The sequence below is a fragment of the Uranotaenia lowii genome, chromosome 2, assembly GCF_029784155.1.
Source record: "Uranotaenia lowii strain MFRU-FL chromosome 2, ASM2978415v1, whole genome shotgun sequence".
Classification (NCBI taxonomy): domain Eukaryota; kingdom Metazoa; phylum Arthropoda; class Insecta; order Diptera; family Culicidae; genus Uranotaenia; species Uranotaenia lowii.
In genome coordinates this window covers 425,821,964-425,845,438 of record NC_073692.1, presented here as the reverse complement: position 1 = coordinate 425,845,438, position 23,475 = coordinate 425,821,964, and the positions used below count along the sequence as shown (strand labels likewise).

At 34.2% G+C, this 23,475-nt stretch overlaps 3 protein-coding genes across 3 annotated transcripts; all 3 read left to right on the top strand.

Annotated features, from left to right (window-relative positions):
• The first annotated feature begins 9,697 nt into the window (after positions 1-9,697).
• On the top strand, positions 9,698-11,651 carry LOC129743494 (glucose dehydrogenase [FAD, quinone]-like). The gene is made up of 2 exons (XM_055735526.1): positions 9,698-11,362; positions 11,454-11,651. The coding sequence occupies exons 1-2, from the start codon at positions 9,698-9,700 to the stop codon at positions 11,649-11,651; spliced, it is 1,863 nt and encodes a 620-aa protein (XP_055591501.1).
• An 883-nt stretch (positions 11,652-12,534) lies between these two features.
• On the top strand, positions 12,535-14,501 carry LOC129743493 (glucose dehydrogenase [FAD, quinone]-like). The gene is made up of 2 exons (XM_055735525.1): positions 12,535-14,238; positions 14,301-14,501. The coding sequence occupies exons 1-2, from the start codon at positions 12,535-12,537 to the stop codon at positions 14,499-14,501; spliced, it is 1,905 nt and encodes a 634-aa protein (XP_055591500.1).
• Positions 14,502-15,256: 755 nt separating this feature from the next.
• Positions 15,257-17,613, top strand: LOC129743492 (glucose dehydrogenase [FAD, quinone]-like). The gene is made up of 2 exons (XM_055735524.1): positions 15,257-16,951; positions 17,014-17,613. Exons 1-2 carry the CDS (start codon positions 15,257-15,259, stop codon positions 17,212-17,214), a joined length of 1,896 nt encoding a protein of 631 aa, XP_055591499.1. The 3' UTR covers positions 17,215-17,613.
• The last annotated feature ends 5,862 nt before the right edge of the window (positions 17,614-23,475 follow it).

Here is a 23,475-nt window from a genome sequence, read left to right as displayed (position 1 = left end):
CCAAAAATAGCCCCAAGGAATATTTAAAGTAGGTAGTGCAAAGGCAGCCCTGCTCTAGTAATGGTTCAGGCTGAGACGTCACAATCACGAAAAATCTGTTAATTTACTAGGCAATTTATCCTTTTCGTTGATAATTCGAAGAATTTGCTGAAAATTTTCCACTTTGAAGACATGTTATTGTAGAAAGATTCTTACTCTTTAAGATCGGTGCAAAAAAAAGTTGCATTTTCGAATAATTTTTCTATAAAACAAACCATTGAAGTTAGAAAAATTAGTGGATTTATTCCACTGAAATTTGCAAAATTTTAAAATTATTTCAAAATCTTCCATAAAAATGTTCAAGTCAGTGCAGTTAAACACAAACTTTTATACAAAATCACAATGTTTTATTGGCAAACTGAGCTAACATTCATTTATTGATGATAATTGTTCTACATAAGAATTGTATATGGTAAACCGGTTGGATTTAAATCATGAAAATCAACTGAACACTCAATGTCTTCCAGCTAGACCTTTAAAATGCTGAATTTTTCTTCATTTCAGCACGTTTTAGATTCAAGGCGACATTTCATTTATTAATAAAATAAAAAAAAAACATAATGCAATCTTCAAAGGACCAAAAAAACTTCATTACATAGTGAAATAGAGGCCTTACCTTGATATATTCCATTACAATTTTTTTTAACTAACTTGAATAAGACAAACATAAATTGATTTACTTGGTAAATTTAAAATGTTAAGAATGTATTGAGTTAGTTTTTTAATAGAATGATATCAACTTTGTTATTCTATGAGAATTTCATCGATGGAATTGGAAAATAAGGAAACGTTAGATAGTCTCCTTTCATGCTTAGATGCTCTCTAAACTCTAAACTAAATTCAAGATATAAATAAGGTTAACTTTGTTGAACTATACCTCATAATATGATCCAACACTCAGTATCAGAAGTCAGAAACAGATATTGGTTTCAATAACATCCCCGAACCCAAGAAGCTTGGAAAATAAAGATTTTAGTCTCGAGAAAAATATGATCCAAGATACAAATATAAGAAAATGAAAAATGATTAAAATTTGCGAAGATTTTTTTTAATTTCATATCTGATTTTAAATCTAAGATCATAATGTAAAAAAAATCCAAAACCCTTTAATTTGAAGTTTTTTTTTTTCTTTATTTGAGAGGTTTTCTGCCACAGGCTGGTTCGCCTCTAATTGATTTGAAGTTGCTGAGAGAAAAAATTCGATGAATATTTACTGTTATAGCTTTCTTTGTTCAGTGCTCAAGTATTCATATATTGTGAAATGTAATAGAGATAAAATGGTAATAACAAGTTGATCATAAAACTCAGAGTAGATTATCTAATGCAGAGTACATATCAAATGCATGAAAGATGCGAAGAACAGAACGGAATATGGAAATTTTCGCAAAATAAAATTCTATTTGCAGAATAAAAAAACGCAAAGTTTCTTGCCATGAGAAGTGTTGTTTGGAAAAACTGCAAATAGTGATGTGCCAAGTCATAAATTTCGTATACGATGAAGAACACTTCTTACAAGATTTTGTCGAAAAAAGAAAGACAATTGATTAAAACTGCTAAAAATTACGACATATTTCAACAAAACATTCTTTGGGCACTTACCTTGGGGTTTATAGAAAATTAACTATCAGTGTCTACGATCCTCTTTTAATGAAGAAAATAATGTAAAATGCAAGAAAATTCATTTTTAAGTTTATCCTAGGAGATAATCGCTTTCAACTTTTGCTGGAAATCATTCTTCTACGATATGGTTTGCCCCTGGAGGTAGGCACTGCTATTAACATTTCTTTGAATGTAATTGGTTGACGAAAGAGGTTAATTCGAAGAATTGGAGCAAACAAAAAACAATCTAAGGAAGCCTGACCTTAACGGGTTAAATTGATATAAAATATTTGCGAAGCAAAAACAACGAACTGGCCCAAGTTCAAGGCGATGTAAGTTCAAGGCGATGTAAACCTGTTCTGATTTACCCCATTTTACGGTACCCACCTATCATGAACATATCTAATTATTTACCTTCTTCTGCTTGAAAACTAACGAAAAATTTTAACGAAAAAACAATCCAATTTATTATGATTCCAAGAAAATATGTATTTTACTGACGAAAAGAGTAATGTTGAACAACTTTTACCAACTTCTTCTTATTTACGTTTTCTTTAAATTGATGATTTTTTTTCATTCAACATGGTCTATTTTAGTGTTTTTAAAGCCATTTTTTGGTTCAATCTATATGAATATTAAGTTTCAGAATTGACTTTTCAAACTCTTATATTTTAGTTGACCAATGGTCGGGACATTTGAACCAACTTAAAGCATTCAACTCGATTGGTTGAAATTGTGATATTTTATCATTTAGAATATTACAGCTGGGAAGTCTTGCAAGCGTTCAACAGATGTGATGAGTTTAACTTTTGCAATTTTTAAACATATTAAAAACTATCTCTGACCTTATGAGATTGGAATGATCAAGGTTCATTACCAACAGCACTGAATTATGTTTGAAAAGGATGAAATGTTTCAATTAAGGCAGAATCATAAATAAAAATCCTGTTCTTGAAGTCCCACTGTGTAAATCGAATAAGATCATCCCTTACAAGAGACACAGAAAGCTTATGAAAAAAGCTCTAGTTCTATAACAGTAAACAAGCTGACACTTGATTGGCATATTACTGTACTCAAGACATACGCCACCTGATCTCCGTCATTCAGCCCAAAATGGATGGGAAAATGCACATAAGAGAACCAACTAGTTGTACAGAAGGTAGGTACACCTTTCATGAATGAAATGCTTAAATTGTCGAAAAAAAGAAACATCTGAATCCATTTTCGAAAGTACAGCTGTAGAAGTGGTCTGGGTTACTTGAATATCAACAAAATAAATAAACATCATGTAACTGGATGCTGAACTGCAGTGGTTTTGGATATCTATTTTTTTACCAGACGGCTTATTTATTGTATGCTGTCAAGGACAGTTGCTTTTTTTGGGTGCATCGCTCAATCTAGTGAAGGTATTTTTGAGGTTACTGGACTGATGGAAAACCGGGATCCAAACCTATGAACCCGCAAGATAACTTTGTAATATGACCTGCTTTACTAATTTTGTTTTGAGCTACCGACCTTCTACTAAAAAAGAATTGCTGCACTACTGGATTTCATAATTTAGTATACATTGAGTTTAAATTTTAGTTGGTATAAGAGAACATCTTTTAAACTTAACACATATTCAGGTGCAATTCGGATTGCCAATCGATACAAAGAAACCAGTCGTCAACGGAAGTGCAGAAAACAGAATCACATTAGCATAAAGATTCACGAAACCGCCTTTGAAACAAACTTAGAGCAAACGGATATCGAAATGGACCATGGTCAAGATCACAGCAAAAATTTGCCATTTGATTCAGAAAAAAAAATACATCCAATAAAACTCTGTTGATCATCATTTCAGATCGAAAGTAAGCTAGGCGAAAGATGGATCTCGTATAGATTAAAATATTTTTGGTTGCCGATTTTAACTTCATTGAATTATTCATTTCATGAAAAAAAAAATTGTATATTGGTGGATCCGATAAAACGGTCATTTTCTATATACTTTCAGCCGAAAACCAAAAATCGATAAAAAAAAATTTTTACTCTACATATCTATAGAGAATGAACCGGATTCGAATTCAAAAATTGAAAGATAAATTAAATTTCTCTCATAGAACCCAATCAACAAAGTCTTAGGAACTAGGTATGTACTATAGTCAGGAGAGCGATGATCTGTTTAGTAAGTCCCACCCTATTCAAAAACTAACAGAATGCGGAAACTGGTGAAGCTCGAATAAAAAAAAAACAGTTAATAATGTATGCAAAGGGTTCTTTTGACCTTCAAGCTGACGACAGAAATTTCCATAAATTTGTCATCTGACTAGATCAGTGTGTCGCATCGGTTGAATCTTCTTTCGTGCAAACAAGATGCTGCAAGGCGGATGAACTTGATAAGCTTAAAATTTGCATGCATTTTTTTTCGCATGACTCTTTTTTGACCTAGGAGAATTCCATAGATCTACATTGAGAGATGCAAAAAATTAGCAATAAAACTTAAAATTTAAAAATAACTTAATCACCGGATAACAAAACGTCAATGCAAAGCATTGATATGCTAATTTGTATATGAAGGACAGAATAGAATCCACATTCCCCATTGCAAATGTCAATATTATTTGAGAACCAATAAAATCTAAACCAAGTAAAAATATCTACTCCATTAAATTTTCTGCACTTGGGATTCAAAATTTTGGGTATGTCTATAAATAATTACCGTAATTTAACGCTGTAAAACTTACAACGATGTATAAAACGCATTTTTGAGAGAAATTTTTTGAAAAAAGAAAAAAATGTGCTTCGAATAAAAGTACGATGTAAAGCTCGCACCCTCATTTTTGGCATAAAAATGCATTTTGAATTTTGTGAAAAAAACATTTTATGGACCGTAAAACCAACAAGTTGGGTGTTTTAGTTGAAGAGTAAAATGGAATTTAAATAACAGTGCGATTTGTTTTCGAGCACACTAGATTCCGATAACACAGCAAAACAGCATTTTAGGTGCCTATGTTTCAGATTTTATTAGATTTTGGTACCCTTAATTCCAAACATTTGTCGGATTTTGTCTATGGCCTCTATTTTCGGTGATATGGAAATTAAAAATTTGGTCAGTATTGCGTAAAATCGATCTTTTATAACTGATAAACTACTAAACCTACATGAAAACTTAAAGCTGATTGAATGAACTTTGAAATTTTGACAAAATTCCCCTTTTTTTAAATATTTGGATAGAAAAATTCAAAAAAACTTTTTTAACATATTCTCAGAATTCAAAATTACTCGCAGTCTTCAGGAAAGTTGACCATTGAGTTTAAACGTTCATTTTGCAAGTATTAGTTATATTCGTCAGTTTTGTCAAAAATGTATACAAATTATTTGTATTATTTTCCTAGAGCTAAGAGAAAAAAAAACTTATTTCTTGTTTGGATTCAGCGCCTTCAAATTAGTCAAAATCAGTCGGGATTCCTTGCACCTCGGAAAAATGTAAATTTGGTTACCTTGGGCAATCTTTCTAGCGCTCGTTGTTCACTACCAAAACAACTTTGCTTGTTGCGGTAGGTCGATATGTAGTCGTTACAAAGATAATTAATTCTGTCACCAGATGGTAACGTGTTATTTAGCTCTCTCAGAATTTTCTGAAGCCTAGTTTAAGACCGTAATTACAAGTTGTTAATTAGTGACCACTTATTTCCTGCTTCATTAATTTTGTCACATCCAGCGTTCAATACTTCGATCGATTTGCCAGCAATGCTTGGATCAAATCTTATGTCAATTGCCCTTAAAAAATCAAAACATTAATAAATTGTCATCCAAAAATTCCCATCAGTATAGTGTAGTCGCACAACAAACTAAGCCTTGAAATTTTTGTTAAAATCCGAGCCCTAACGACCCACAGTGGGCCAGGAACCACACTTTTGCGGTCAAAATTGACTGCAGGCCAGAGGCTTCGTCGTAGCTCATCGGTGTCTTCAACAAAGTTACTCGACTATATTTGCGCTATCTATTAATGGATTTTAATTAGTTCTATTTTTATCCGCAAGGTGGCGCCAAAATCTAACTTTTTACAGGTGCAAGATACAGGCATGGTTTTTTCTACAAAGTTGTTTATTATACTTTTAACATCAACTTTGTAGAACATTATTAAGCTCTATGTTGTGAACTTACCTTGCAAAAATAATAATTTAAGAAAACCTTGCAAAAAAATGGTTATTTTCACTTATTTTCGTTTTCAGCTAAACTATACCTCAAATTTCCACAGTATTCGATTGGAAAAGACTCAAATGAGATATTCTAGTGGAAAACTTTTTCGGTTCGCAGATTTTTATTGTCAAAATCGCAAAAAAATAAATCAAAATTATACATTTTTCAAATTGCAATAACTTGCTTGCGAGCAGTTTGGCGCATCTCATTTTTCGAGAAGTGACAGTTGTGATTATGATCTAAATGCATATAAAAAATATCGGTGGGTTCTCGCGGGTTCCTTGCCAAATGATTTAATAAAGTTGGTAAATTTTCAATACAAATTCACACATTTTAAGACCTTTTTCAAAGAAAACATCCGCATTTCTCGTAGAAAAGTCGAATTTTCATCGATCAGTTATTGGATGAATTTATTTTTTGTTGAGTCGATGCTTGAATAAATAATTCAGCACATTTTTCGCACTTTTAATCAAATTTGTAAAAATCAAAACTTTCAAAAAATATTTTATAAAAAAAAAATATTTTGTTTTATTTTTTAATAAATTTGACCAAATGTGCTTAATCGCTTAATTAAGCATCGCAATGGACCCTAGCAATAATAAAACGAGAAAATTCGACTTTTCTACGAGAAATGCGAATGTTTTCTTTGAAAAAGGTCTTAAAATGTGTGAATTTGTATTGAAAATTTACCAACTTTATTAAATCATTTGGCAAGGAACCCACGAGAACCCACCGATATTTTTTACATGCATTTAGATCATAATCACAACTGTCACTTCTCGAAAAATCAGGTGCGCCAAACTGCTCGCAAGCAAGTTATTGCAATTTTAAAAATATATAATTTTAACTTATTTTTTGCGATTTTGACAATAAAAATCTGCGAACCGAAAAAGTTTTCCACTAGAATTTCCAATCGAATACTGTGGAAATTTGAGGTATAGTTTAGCTGAAAACGAAAATAGGTGAAAAAAACCATTTTTTGCAAGGTTTTCTTAAATTATTATTTTTGCAAGGTAAGTTCACAACATAGAGCTTAATAATGTTCTACAAAGTTGATGTTAAAAGTATAATAAACAACTTTGTAGAAAAAACCATGCCTGTATCTTGCACCTGTAAAAAGTTAGATTTTGGCGCCACCTTGCGGATAAAAATAGAACTAATTAAAATCCATTAATAGATAGCGCAAATATAGTCGAGTAACTTTGTTGAAGACACCGATGAGCTACAACGAAGCCTCTGGCCTGCAGTCAATTTTGACCGCAAAAGTTTGGTTCCTGGCCCACTGTCGCGACCGTTTTGAGTCAATTTCATAACTTCTGGTTGAGCAACCAGATTTCTCCAAGGACATCAGAGAGAACTGCCAAAATGCAAGTATAGTATAGTATAGTATAGTATAGTATAGTATAGTATAGTATAGTATAGTATAGTATAGTATAGTATAGTGTAGTATAGTATAGTATAGTATAGTATAGTATAGTATAGTATAGTATAGTATAGTGTAGTATAGTATAGTATAGTATAGTATAGTATAGTATAATATAGTATAGTATAGTATAGTATAGTATAGTATAGTATAGTATAGTATAGTATAGTATAGTATAGTATAGTATAGTATAGTATAGTATAGTATAGTATAGTATAGTATAGTATAGTATAGTATAGTATAGTATAGTATAGTATAGTATAGTATAGTATAGTATAGTATAGTATAGTATAGTATAGTATAGTATAGTATAGTATAGTATAGTATAGTATAGTATAGTATAGTATAGTATAGTATAGTATAGTATAGTATAGTATAGTATAGTATAGTATAGTATAGTATAGTATAGTATAGTATAGTATAGTATAGTATAGTATAGTATAGTATAGTATAGTATAGTATAGTATAGTATAGTATAGTATAGTATAGTATATAGTATAGTATATAGTATAGTATAGTATAGTATATAGTATAGTATAGTATAGTATAGTATATAGTATAGTATATAGTATAGTATAGTATAGTATAGTGCATTTCGTGCATTGAGAGGGCGAGGGGCTTAAAACTCTCACTTTCTCTGTTCACTTAGTGCAGCCTTTTCCGTAATGAAGATCATATAGGGGAGAGTGGGGTATCGTGGGCCATGGGGAAACGTGGGCCACTTTTAATATCTCAGATATGTGTTGACATAAAAATCTCAAACCAACTGTCATCGTCGTCTCTTTGCGTGAGCATGTATTCCTATATGTTGTTGCCTGAAGTACGCATCATATGCTTCTTTTATTTATCAAGCTAAAAAAAGTTAGAAAAATTTTCTTACATAATTAAAAAAAACACCAGCTAATTTCATCGATGGGGAACCTAAAGTTCATAACAAAAATATGCTCATACGTTTATGATCTTAGTTTTGTCATGATCTTTCACGTGGAAAAGGAATTTTTGATGAAACAACAATAAGTCACACAAACGCAACCAATTTGCAAATCATAGCTTGTGGGGAATCGTGGACCACACATCTTGAATCACCTATATTTTTATGTTTTTATACACATTCAGAACTTAAAATACGTTTTTCCTATCTGTAAAGTTTTCTTATGCCAAATGAAGAGTTATGAAAAATATTTTGTCCATCCTATATAAGAAATTTTGCCAAAACCTTCGCGAGTCAGGTTTTGGAATCTATGCGATCATACACAGTTCTCTTTTTTATTTCATCATCTGAAATTGCTTTAAATAACGAAATGAATTAGGAAATCACAGTTTTGGGTCAACTCATAAACTTTGCATGTTATTTGGTCAATTTGGATTTGGTGGCCCTCGATTCCCCACCATTTTTCAAAATCCAAAAAATATTGCTTTTTTTCGAACAGTCAGAATTAGGGGAAAATAACTTAGAAAATTAAAAAAAAATACCTTATGATACCTTAAAAATGTAGAAAACCATACCATTTTTTATTTTCATTTTATCTTTTATTATAAAGAAGTTATGGAACAACGAAAAAAAGGGGCCCATGATTCCCTACTCTCCCATACCTATTTCAGTAAAAAAAACCCATCTAGAAGCAATAAAAGTTTATCAAACCAATTGTCAAAGCTTTGCTGAATACAAATTTCGCTTCCACATGAGGGTACTTGTTCACTGACCCAATGCCTTTGTGACTTAGTTCAGTTCTTTGACACCAGATTTGTTTGAAACCACATTTAATCATTGCATCTGATCAAATGAACGAATAAACAACTCCGACTTACCTGAATGTAAAATTTCACACCAACAGCCTAAGCATTCAACGTCATAATCATTAACCGTTTAATTCCATATTGCTCCTGCCAATATTGATTGTCGAACGTGTGAGAACTGGTTTGATCACATATTTACGACGGCATAAGTTTGGAGCTGACCCTAACACATCTATGGCAAATATATGCTTGTTGCTAGAATTTTGCCAAAATTCATCGATACTAGGTCTTGACCGATAATCTATTCGCAAAACGCTAGGGTGTAGTTATTCTGAATTCATAGGATCGAGAGCTAAATTTTTGTTTGTGTAGTTCGTCTTTTGATATTTTACAATACTTTAGAGTAGTAGAGATATGCTTTCCGGTTTTCAAGAATAAACTCTTGAGCTCTTTACATTTTAACTATTTTTAGTTCGACAGTTGGGGACACCCTGACGCTGAATCAATTTCAAGCTCACGGTCGCTATCAAAACCATTTCTTGAGGAACAAGTTATATAAGATTTGTCGTGATCAAAAGTCGAGTTAGTTTCCGAAAATCAATGCTCGCTAAACCAAGTCAAGTCCGCCTTAGATGCGCGCGGGTCAATTAATCCGTTCCGCTTCGCTGGGAAAAGTGTCAGTTTGCTCCTATTTTGGATGTACCAAAAATAAACACGATGTTCTGTCTTATCAAAGTGTTGATATATGCGGTATTTTTGTGGTTCAGTGTTCTTCCGGTGAAAGGGCAAAACGATGGTAACCGAACACTTGGGAATTTTTTTGACTTCAGTAGTTTGTTTGGGTTGGACTATGGCGATCGCGAGCCGGAAGTGCAAGAAAACTATGATTTTGTGATAGTTGGAGCGGGACCGGCAGGCATTGTGGTGGCTAACAGACTTAGCGAAAATCCTGATGTGACGGTTCTTTTGTTGGAAATCGGTAAAGCGGAAATTCCTATGCTGCAGCAAATTCCGGGTATATTCTTTGCACAGGCTGCAACCGATTATAATTTCGGCTACACAACGGAACGTCAAAAGCAAGCTTGTTTGGGGTTGGTCGACCAGAAGTGTGCTTGGCATCAAGGAAGAGGACTTGGGGGATCAACGATCATTAACAATATGCTGTATGTGCGAGGTAATCGAAGAGATTTTGACTACTGGAACTCTACCGGAAATCCAGGTTGGAGTTATGATGAAGTGTTACCTTATTTCCTGAAATCTGAAAATGCCAACGTGAAAGATTTCGACGACAACGGATATCACGGAAAGAATGGGTATCTTTCCGTTGAAGATGCTGTTTATAGGTCACCTTTGGCTGAGGCTCTGGTTGAAAGTTGTGAAAAAATTGGTTTGCCATATGTTGATTACAATGGCAAAGAACAGTATGGATCTTCCTTTGCGCAATTCACAATGGAGAAAGGAAGACGAAGATCTGCGGGGGCTGCATTTCTTAATCCTATTAAGCAACGGAAGAATTTGCACATTCTAACTAACGCATGGGTAACTAAAGTGTTGTTCAAAGAAGGATCTAAAGAGGCAGAAGGTGTTTTGTTTAGCAGAAACAAGCGGATGACTAAAGTGAATGCGAATCGTGAAGTGATTCTTTCGGCAGGTGCTTTTGGAAGTGCCAAACTGTTAATGCTTTCAGGAGTAGGGCCAAAAGCTCATCTGCAAGAACATGATATCGATGTTATTCATGACTTACCAGTGGGAGAAACTTTATACGATCACCCAGCTGTACTTGGGCCAGTTTTTACAGCCTCCAAATTAAAAGACAAGAACAAAAATAGTAACACCATGCTTACAGCAGAAAACATCCTCAAATACATGCTAGGAAGTGGACCGTTAGCTTCTTCGTTTTCAGAAAGTTTCGTATACTTCAGAACTCCGTTTGCTCCATACCCCGATCCCAAGTGGCCGGACATTGAATTGATACAGCTGTTCACCAATCCAGGCGATGATGGCACTGAATCGGGACGGAAATATTTCCGTATCCATAAGAAAACCTACAAAAAATACTTTGCTCCACTCTACAACAAACGAGCCTTCATGTTTCTAACGCTTCTGATGCATTCAACTAACAAGGGGTCGATCCGTTTAAAATCTAAAAACCCGTACGACCATCCCGTTTTCAATTATCAATACTTTGAAGATGAACGCGACTTGGAGGCGATCGTTCATGGCATGAAGGGTGCGGTTGCCATTACTAGTCAAAAACCTTTCCAGGACCTAGGCGTCAAACCGTACACCACTAAACCACCCGGCTGTGAGCACTTGGAGTTCAACAGTGACGAATATTGGCGCTGCCACGCTAAGACGCTTACCTACGTTGGATATCACTTTGTAAGTAGTTCTACTATCTTTAACATCCATACACCTTCGAGTGAATTGATTGATTAAAGTTGATCCCTTCAATTAATCACTTCACTTACAGGTCGGCACCTGCAAGATGGGACCATCGACGGATCCAACGGCCGTCGTGGATCATCGGTTGCGAGTTCACGGAATGCGTCGGCTGCGTGTAGTTGATGTCGGCATTATTCCGGTCTCTCCGACCGGCCATACCTCGGCTTATGCCTACATGATCGGCGAAAAGGCTGCCGATATGATCAAAGAAGATAACCATCGATGATGGCAAACGAGGCAGTGAAACGTTTGTGTTCTCAAGCAATACGAAGTGATATAAACAATGTGATAGTACAAATAGCTAATCCACTGGAGGGCCGATGATTGATGATTTTTAGACTAAATGATTTGGATGTAAACAAACTTTGTGGAAAAATATACTGTAAAATTTAACTGCTTTCCTCATGACCATCGAAGTGTAAAATCACAACTCATCTGACCATACATGACTCTTTATAGAATCTTATCACAACTATCACTGAGAGGTTTATCGTTACGGGTCTACCTACACCGCTTTTTGATTAAATGACTGTGAACGCCTCATTTCGCCTGATTCTTCCTATTTTTGGGGGTGTAAAGGTATATCTCCGATTGTAGCAACCTGCTTAACAACAAAAAAGTCATACAGTTGAAGATAGGGCCTACTTTTATCAAATCTAAAAACCCTTGACAAAATATAGCGAAGTTACCCAACTTTTATTCCAAACGTTCGCTTTCTACTCTTAACATGTTGAAAAAAATATTTCACACAAAAAGCCTTAACGACATATTTCATATAAAAAGTAAGTTAAGATGCATGTGAAGAAGTTATAATCTGATTTTAAACCGATTAAGGACAAATGTTAATTACAGGTGAGAAAAAATTTAAGAAAGAATCGATCAGCGCAATAAATTGTTGCATTTACACGGTTTGTTTGCAGTACTCACAACATTGTATGAAACCCATGGCTTTATCGCTGTTTTTATCCGGTGCATTTGTTGTTATCGACGGCATACCTAATCAAAACACAGTCAGTTCGATAACATAAATGGATGAATAAATTACTGAACCACCAAGAATGGTTGTTTTAGTTTATTTTCGATAATTGTCAGTATCAGTAGCTATTGCAATGAATTTGAAAATCTTCTTGGCAATAGTTTTGCTTTTTGGAATTGTAGACAAGTTTAATGCTGCAGAACGTAGAAAACGCGCTATCGAAAATTTGTTGAATCGATTAGGTTCGACTAGAAATCAGTCACTGGGAGATTACATAGATTTTTCCGAATTCTTAGGATTGGATTACGGAGATCGAAATCCTCCGTTGAGAAAGTCCTATGACTTCATAGTTGTAGGCGCTGGTCCTGCTGGATGCGCAGTGGCCAACAGTTTATCGAAAAACCCAGATATCACAGTGCTTTTGCTTGAGCTCGGGAAATCTGAAATACCTTTAGCCCAGGACGTTCCTGCCACTTTTTTGACGCAATCCTCAACGGATTATAACTTCGGTTACGTCACAAATCGTCAAACTGGAGGTTGTTTAGGACTAATCGATCAGCGCTGTGGTTGGCATCATGGAAGAGGACTGGGAGGATCTACGTTGATCAATAGTATGATCTACAGTCGAGGCAACTGGAGAGATTTCGATGCTTGGAATGCGTCTGGAAATCCTGGATGGAGCTGGAAGGAAGTTTTACCATATTTCATCAAGGCAGAGGACGCGAATATACGTGATTTTGAAGGAAACGGATTTCATGGCACCGGCGGATATTTGGCTGTGGAAAATTCTGGCGATAGTACTCCTTTGGCTCCAACTATGGTGGAGGCAGCTCAACAATTCGGCTTACCTTACATTGATTACAATAGTGGGAATCAACTTGGGACTTCATTCACCCAGTACAATACCAAAAGAGGACTGCGGTGGTCTGCTGCAAGAGCATTATTGAATCCTATAAGGCACCGCAAAAACCTTCACGTCTTAACAAAAGCGTGGGTAACGAAAATTCTCATCGACGAAAGCTCCAACACAGCTTATGGTGTTGAGTATACTAGAAACAAAAAGCGTTTTAGAGTGAGAGCAAAACGAGAAGTGGTATTATCAGCTGGTGCATTCGGTAGTGCTAAACTGTTGATGCTATCCGGTGTAGGACCAGAAGATCATCTTAAAAGTCTTGGTATACAAGTGTTTAAGAATCTTCCTGTTGGGGAGTCCCTTTACGAGCATCCGGGTGTTATCGGTCCTGTTTTTGTAGTAAACCGACCCGTTGATAATACCTTCAATATTGATTCCATTATAAATTTGCAAAATTCAGCTGCTTATCTTGTGGGGAGAGGACTATTCACTTCACCGTACACAGAATCTTTGACCTTTGTGAAAACTCCATTTTCTCCGTACCCAGATCGCGAATATCCAGACGTGGAATTGATACAAGTGGGACTTCAAGCCGGCGATGATCTATCGCCTTCACCCCGAAACTTTTTCCGCTTGAACGATACGATTTTGAACGATTACTTCAGGGCTTTATACGACGTCCGGGCATTCATGTTTCTTCCATTGCTGATGCACTCCAGAACTAAAGGATCAATGACACTGAAATCCCAGAACCCATTTGCCCATCCTGTTTTCAATTACAATTACTTTGAAGATGAGCGTGACTTGGAAGCCTTGGTTTACGGCATAAAAACCGCCATAGCAATCACTAAGCAGCAACCGTTCCAAGAGTTGGGGGTCGAACTGTACCAGAAAAAGCTTCCAGGATGTGAGGCGTTTGTATTCAACACCGATCATTACTGGCGATGCTACACGAGGGTCGTAACAACTACATTTTATCACTATGTGAGTGACATTGAAAGCAGTAACGTGTGAAACTTACAATAAATAAATTTGTTTTCCACTAGATAGCAACATGTAAAATGGGTCCTGAATCTGATCCAACTTCGGTTGTCGACGCCAGGCTGCGGATGCATGGTATGAAAAATTTGCGTGTCGTTGATGCCGGAATAATTCCGCGACCGCCGTCCGCACACTTGGTGGCAATTGCGTACATGATCGGCGATAAAGGAGCAGACATGATAAAAGAAGATAACGGAATATGGTAACAGCCATCTTGTTTACAAAGAATCATATTTTTATTCTTTGATTTTCAGTAGTTTGTTAAGGGTTTTTTGTTTAAAAATAAAGACAAGCCATTGTAATCATTGAAACGATGAATAAAATTTGAACATTGAATGAACATGAATTTGTTCACATATTGTAACTGACAAATATTGAAATACCAAACCATGGTTCTCGGATAATACTCAAATCGCAAATCTTCATTCAACTTTAATTCAGAAATTTCCCATTTTTTAATCAATTGGCTAGGTACTTCGTACCAACCGTAGCGATATGTAGGTTGGTACAACAAACAGTTTAGCTACGGTTTTATGGTCATTCATTTTAAGTTTTAATTTTCAAAAGCTGAACTTGTTTTCAATAAAGTGGTGTCGAAATGATGAAATCAAATAACCAAATTATTAACACTCCATTTAGAAAAACCATCTTTGAGAAAAATTTCCAGACTTTATTAATTGTTCGATAAAATAAACCCACTCAAGGCAATAACTAGTAATCAATCATTTGCACGCTTTGTTTACAAGAAATGCTCCGTTATACTCTGTCCAGTACATTATCGTGTTTATAGTGCCGCACTCGTCACTATCAATGTCATGATCGGAAACATAACGGCAGTCTGATCGGATAGCTGCGAGTAGATACATGCAAGTTACCTACCATTGGTGGTTAAATTGCTAAACTATCGGTACCGATCGAATTAGTTCATTAGTGATAATTGTACGGATCAGATGCATTAGCAATGAAGTGGAATATCTACTTTGCTCTAATTTTGCATTTCGGATGTCTCGAAAAATCTGTTGCCACAGGACCTGCTATCGCAAACTTTTTGAATAGATTGGGTCCCACTGGAAATCAGTCACTTGGAGATTACATAGATTTTTCCGAATTTTTAGGATTGGATTATGGAGATCGAAACCCTCCGTTGAGAAAGTCCTACGATTTCATAGTTGTAGGCGCTGGTCCTGCAGGATGCGCACTTGCCAACAGTTTATCGAAAAATCCAGATATCACAGTGCTGTTGCTTGAACTCGGAAGAGCTGAAATACCTATTACTCAGGATGTTCCTGCCACTGGTCTGGCGCAATCCTCAACGGCTTATAATTTCGGCTACCTTACTAGTCAACAGACTGGAGGTTGTTTAGGGCTAATTGATCAACGTTGTGCCTTTCATCATGGAAGAGGGCTAGGAGGGTCAACAATTATCAACAGTATGATCTACAGCCGAGGCAACTGGAGAGATTTTGACGCTTGGAATGCATCTGGAAATCCTGGATGGAGCTGGAAGGAAGTTTTGCCATATTTCATCAAAGCAGAGGATGCAAACTTACGTGATTTTGAAGGTAACGGATTTCATGGCACCAGCGGATATTTGGCAGTTGAAAATGCAGCAGCATCAACCTCTATAGGCCCAGCAATGTTGGAAGCAGCTCAGCAATTTGGTATACCTTACAGTGATTACAACAGTGGAAATCAACTTGGAACTTCATTTACCCAGTTTAACACCAAAAGGGGAGTACGTTGGTCTGCTGCGAGAGCATTATTGAATCCTATAAGGCACCGTAAAAACCTTCACATCCTAACAAAAGCATGGGTTACGAAAGTTCTCATTGACGAAAGCTCCAACACAGCTTATGGTGTTGAATATGCCAGAAACAAAGAGCGTTTTAGAGTGAGAGCAAAACGAGAAGTGATATTATCAGCTGGTGCATTCGGTAGTGCAAAATTGTTGATGTTGTCCGGCGTTGGACCAAAAGACCATCTTGAAAGGCTTGGAATTAAAATGATCAAAAAACTTCCTGTTGGTGAATCCCTCTACGAGCATCCTGGTGTAATAGGCCCCCTATTTGTGGTGAACAAACCAAAAGACGATATCTTCAATGTCGATTCTGTCATAAGTTTGCAAAATGCAGCTGCTTACCTGGTCGGCAGAGGATTATTCACTACACCGTACACTGATACTCTGACATATGTGAAAACTCCATTTTCTCCCTATCCCGATCCCGAATATTCTGACGTTGAATTGATTCAAGTGGGGCTTCAAGCCGGTGACGATCCATCTCCTTCACCCCAAATTTTCTTCCGCATCAATGATACCCTTATGAATGAATACTTCCGGCCTCTGTACGATGTTCGAGCATTCATGGTCGTACCATTGCTGATGCATTCCAGAACTAAAGGATCGATGACCCTGAAATCTACCGACCCTTTTGCGCATCCCGTTTTCAACTACAATTACTTTGAAGATGAGCGTGATTTGGAAGCCTTGGTTTACGGCATTAAAACCGCTATCGCTATCGGCACTCAACCAGCATTCCAAGAGATGGGAGTCGAACTGTACCGGAAAAAGCTTCCAGGATGTGAATCTTTCGTATTCAATACAGACGATTACTGGCGATGCTACACAAGGGTCGTAACAACTACATTTTATCATTATGTGAGAGGCTTTCAGGATTTTGATTAATATATTTTTAATTAACTGAATTCTTTTTCATCTAGGTTGCTACATGTAAAATGGGTCCTGTATCCGATCCGACCTCGGTTGTTGATGCCCGGTTGCGGGTGCATGGTATGAAAAATTTACGGGTCGTTGATACCGGGATTATTCCACGACCACCGTCCGCGCATTTGGTAGCCATTGCTTACATGATCGGAGATAAGGGATCCGACATGATTAAAGAAGATAACGGAATATGGTAACAGTTTTCCTGTTGCTGACCATTCTGTTTAGTTGAGGCTAGATTTATGTAGGTACATTTTTTTTTTAATTTCACTTCGTTTTCAGTCACAACCTATAGGTAGTAGCCAGAATTTTTAATGCAGCAGAAAATATTGGAAACATTCATTCATTAGACATTAAACTAGGAGCGGTTATCAAAAATTAATAATAACTCAAGAACATGATGATGTCATGATTCAACTGCTATTTTTTATTTGATTGTAGGTGCTCATATGATCATCATACTTTACTGATGAAAAAAAATGATTGAGAGTTCATGGTTTTAACTTTGTAATTGTTCGTGGTACCGTAAAACGGGGTAACATCAATCACCGGGTTAACTTTAATCAACATGAAATTTTTTCACATAATAATCAATAACTAAGTCAAAAGTTAAATATCTCAATACTGTTTTCTATGTTTAAAAACCTTTAAGTTGAGTTTCAAATTGGGAAAAACTTGGTTTGTCTTTGGAAATTTCACATAAGAGTAAAAATACAATTTCAAAATCTTGATATATCAATTTTTTGAAGGCTCGCAAACAAACACCCTTCCTGATGAAATCAAAGCGTTTAGAAGCAAATAGGTCGACTTATGTGAGAGTTCAATTATTTTCCATAGTGAATGTATAGTTTTTGGTGTAGTTTTTGATGTAGTTTGAGGTAAATTTTTGATATTTGAAAAATAGGGACATTTTCCAAGAGTAGGCCGGTCTAGGACAAAAGGCTAGAAACCCTCAGTTGGTAAAGTTTGAAGGGTAAAATAAAAGGGGAATAGTGCGAGGGCATAGGGAACTTAATGGAGGTCAAATTTAACTTTTTTTGTAGTTAAAATTTTATTAGTAGATACTGTAAAAATTAGCCCTTATTTACGCGTCATCTTTGTCCATCTTTCGATGTTAATTTTTGTTCGCCCTTAACGTAACGTTTTACGTTCATATGAGTCCGGCACTGGTTTAACACGTAAGGAACATGCCACATTCCCCTTAACAGAAAAAAAATAATCAAAAATATTGAAAAAAGTGTTCAATCTTACCCTGAATTAAGGGTTTTTAACATTCGTGAACAAACGATGCTAAATACCCACATTGCACAGTGTTCCAGGCCAGGTTGCCAAAATCACAGAATTTTGAACAAATTTTCATCACAGAATCTGTGTCAAATAAATATTTACAAATTTCACAGAGTTTTTGAATTTTGAAAGTATTTCCAAAATTAAGTTTTTGATGCCAATATAAAAATTAGATTTGTTTCTTTGAATAAGAACAGTATGCTTAGATTGTTAAAGCAAATTGAATTTTCTCAACTAAAATGTAAATACTAAATAGATAAGTCATGAATTTTCAATGAAATTAAGAGAAATAGCATCACAGAAAACCATCATAGAAATATATGGTAAAATCACAGAATGTCAGAAATTTTTTTTTCGCAAATACACAGATTTTTTTTCGGCAACCTTTGTTCAGGACGGAACTTTATTGTGACGAAATTAGTTACGAAGTTACTGTAAGAGGAAGACCAATGATGTCTTCAGTAAAAATTGCTCATCAAACCATGCTCTCTAATAATCTTCAATAAAATATAAGTAAGTGTCATTTTTAGCATAATTAACATATGAAAACTTTTTCAGTGAACAGATAGAGCCAAATTGTCATTTACTAAGTTGAAGCCAACGATTTTTGAGGCAACTTTACCGGAAACACTTCATACCTACATATAATGATTCCTAAGCTAGTTACGTTTTGCTTATTGTTGAAATGTTAGCGTGTGTCGAGAATATCAATATTCCGGCTCTAACTTGGTGAATGTAACAAGAAACATGTTTTCTAGCCAATTGTATGAAATCAAAACATGCACATTTTTTTCTCAGAAGCAAACATGTATCTGGAGGTGTTTGTTAGTTATAAATGATTTTTTAGCAAAAAAAACTTATACTTTTTAAACTACGGTTGTTAGAATTTTTTCAGCACGTATCCGGGCCGAACAAATCCAGGCAATTTTATATGAAAACCCGGCAAAATCCGGTCAAATTTGGTCAAAACCAAGAAATTACTGAACAAAAATCTAGAAAAAATTTTTTTTAATAAAACTTGATCAAAAAATTTAGTTTTGGATGCACAAATAAAAAAAGTTTTACAAAACAATTTTTTTTGTAGTTGGATTTGCCAAATAAAGTGGATAAATCCGGCTCTTTTCAATAAAATCCGAAAAGCTCTCGGACTGCTCCAAATTTTGTATTATTTGTATTTTGTACTTTTAACATTACTTTAAACTATCATAACTCAGATTGGTGCAAACCATAATATTATTTTATGACTGCATTATTTAGCTCAAGTATCAAATATCTGATTGTGAAATCATGGGAGATAGGTTATTTTTTCAACTCGAGTAAAAAATCCAAAGATTGTTAAGTTTCCATACAAATTCACGCATTTGAAGACCCTTTTATAGAAAACATCCTCCATTTCTCCTGCAACATTCGAATTTTTATCGTTTTTTAATGTCTGAGTCTAAAAATGTCTGTTCATAAAAAATTTAAAAAATTAAAATTACTGATTTTTTTGTTACACATTTGGCTAAAAGCGTCTAAGGCAGTGGTCGGCAACCTTTTGAGACATAAGAGCCAAAAATAGCAAATTAAGGAAGTTTCCAAGTTAGAAAGAGCCACACTCAATTTTGATCTTCCTAATATAATGCAATCGCCAAGACACATTTGATCAAACGTGAATTATTCTTTCTCACATTACATTTAATAGATTTTCAAAGTCCTAGTGAAAATATTTTTAAAATTCATTGTAGTCAAGTTATGTCGAGTGTTTTGAAACTTTACTACTGTGACATGATATAATCTTTATAAACTTGGTGCAATTCTTAACAAAAAACTATTCTCAGTTAAATAATAGCCGTTAGATGTGTTGAAAAATTTTAAAATTTCATATCATTGCGTTTTAATAACAATGGGAAAACCCAAGTAACACAGCACTATAAAATAAACCAAATCGTAATTTTGTACTCAATTCACATCACAAATAATCAAAATATGACTCTCAGAATTTTAGACACAACAAATCAGTCCAGAATTAATGAATGTAGATAAATAATTTTCTTTCTTATAATATTCAAAATAAAAGTGATTCATATACATTTATCTACTGTGTGTGATATAAAATTTAAAAAAAAAATGAGCTTAAATATGGCAGGATTTATTATTTACTAAGCCGTGAAATCTAATTTGCTGGTACAGTAATAAAAGTCTTAAATAAAATAATCTGTCTTCTAAATATTCGATGATCGAAAAGATCATGAAAATCTATGTTTAAATTGTCAATTTTGTTAGAAATTAATGATTTTTCGAGTTCTGCTGGAGGATACGCATTAACCTTCCAAAATAAATCTAAATCTCTGAGTCTCAAAAGTTTTTCGGGTTCCATTGAAGTATGTTTATGAATTTTTATCTCGAATTCTCAACCTATTTTTCATACAAAAAGTAGTTTTGAATTTGATTGATTTGATTTAATAAATTTAATATTTGAATTTGGAGAATGCATTCTTATTTTTACTTACGAACTTATAATGTGAATCATTAAAAGAAGTTTTTATATTCATTTCGATTTAGATTCTTATTTGTAATGCATGGAACAGTTTTCTAGTCATATGAAAACATAGATATAGAATAAAATGCATATTTACACAAAAAAAACTGCATCTAAGAATAAAGAACTGAATCTGTGTTAATGTTCATTCTTCATATGAAATTTCGAAATCAGATTCCGCATCTGTTCCGAATCATCAGTTATTGAATAATGCAGAAATTTGTGCTCAATTTTCCTGGAGGCATCCTCTCTTAAAGAGGAAGGGCGAGCTTTCAGGCCAATAGGTTTTTAAAACGCTTACAATATTTTTGAATGTGTTGGAAAAAAAAAATATCAAAATCATAATCTCAATAATTATGATTTTATACAACAAAAGTTAATTCTTCATGATTAAAATAGAATTTGGGAAACAAAGTTAACGAACAATTTTCTCGATTTTACACTTAAGTGTAGAACTTTAACTATTTTCTAAATGTCAACATATTTTCAAACAGGCGATTATGGAGTGCTCTTGACAAGATGCTTATAATGTGCTCTATGTAATCCTTTTTTTTAACAATTTATCTGACAAGAAGGAAAACTTAACTGAGTCTTCTTACTCTACGTAGTAAGTCCTGGAAATTTTTAAATTTTTATGCATTGAGTTAAAGAGACGCATGCGGCCCGCAAGTAGCGGGTTGCCAACCCTCTGGACTAAGGCAATTACAAAATATTGAAAATTTGTCTATAGCACGACAAATGGGAATGTTCTCTTTCTAAGGGTCTTTAGGTAAATGTGTGAATTTGTATGGAAAATTCACGAACTTTGATTTTTTTTTCTCGTGTTTAAAAAAAACCTTTAATTTCTAAATCAAATATTTGGTATTTGATCAAAATAATGCAGTCATTAATTATTTTTTTAGTTTGCACTAATCTGAGATATTATAGTAAAAAAAAAAAAACAAATTTATGAATATGTTTGCTTCTGAGTAAAAAATCCGCATATTTTGATTTCATACAAATGCTTAAAAAAATTGCATTCACAAAATTAGAGCCAGAATACTGATATTGGATGTGTCGATCTTCTATTTAAACATTAAAAACATCGTAACTAGCTTACGAATCATCAAAAAGTTTCCATGTGTAAACCATGCAAAAATGATACGTCCTAATATTTTTAAAGTGCATGGTTTGATGAACATTTTTACTGAAGATACCATCTATCTATCTTTTAAAGAATCTTCGTAATTAATTTAACCATGACCGTTTTCCAAATTAGTTCAAAATTTGGTAGACAAAACTAAAGAAATATCTATGAATTATATAAATTCTTATTATGGATTTAAACCTACTTACAAACCACTTGAAAGATCCCAAATATCCAGAATTTATTTAATACTTTGATGACAGTACTTTACCTTGTAAGGCGACTTGGCTCAGTAGATGGCATTTTAGCCGTCTGAACCAAAAGCTAGGAAGTATTTCAAATAATTTGTATAACACTGTAAAAGAGCATAAACATTCAAATGCACAAATAAGATCTTTTTGGTAGGTCACAGCCAATTAACAGATAGGCTTCAATGAGGACAGTTCAAGAAAAAAGTTTATTAAAATAAAAATTGTTTGCAATGCTTTAAATTATGATGTTAATTTGTCCTTATAAATAATATCATTTTGCTTTTGGGATCGTTCACTAATTACGTAAGCACGATTTTGGAAATTTTCAACCCTCCCTCCCCCCCTGGTAAGACACAGTAAGATTTTTCAACACCCCCCCTCCCCCCCTAGTAAGATCTTACGTTTTTTATTCTTTGAGAAATTGATACGTTTTTTCAAAAATAGTTTGATATTAAAAATGTAACATCAAAGCAAAGCACTTTTTAAGTAAAATTTAAAAAACTGTATTTGAAAAGCACAATGTATACAAAACAACAGAGGAAAAGTTATAGCTATTAAAGAAAACATCATTCAAGACGTAGCATGTTTGGGGTAACAATAATTTTCAATAAATTTCTAAAAAAAAATTAATTCGTTACTACTAGAAATGGGGCAAAAATTTTTAACAACAATCACGTTGTCAACTAACATAAAAGCTCAGACTCATCCAGCGATAAGCGATATAGTTGTAGGATATTTGGTAAATCTTTTGTAAAATTTAGAGTTGATAGTGTCTATCACTGTAAATACTGTCTACAAATTCATTATTTAAAGCGCCTTATATGTATTTTTAAAGATTTTTTCTGGATGAAGTCATTTTCAAAATATGATGGTTTGAATTGGTTCTCTATAAATTTTATGGAACTTGCAATTTTATCAAAAATTCAAATACATTAAAAGGTAAATAACAAAACATCAAAATAAACCAACTAATAGGTAGGGAGTAAAAAAAACCTGAGTAATACGGTTTCGTATGGCTGTGGCTGTGATGAATTTTTAAGATAATATTTCTTACGTAAGATTTTTGGAAACCCCCCCTACCCCCCTAGTAAGAGATCGTAAGCAAATATGAAACCCCCCCACCCCCCCTATGTGCTTACGTAATTAGTGAACAGCCCCTTTCCGAATTATAAACACAAGTAAAAAAAATATTCAAAAATATTCTTAGTTAGGGGCTTTCTTTCTAAACACAAGAAATATCAAATTTCCAAATAATAAAGTTATTTTATCATTT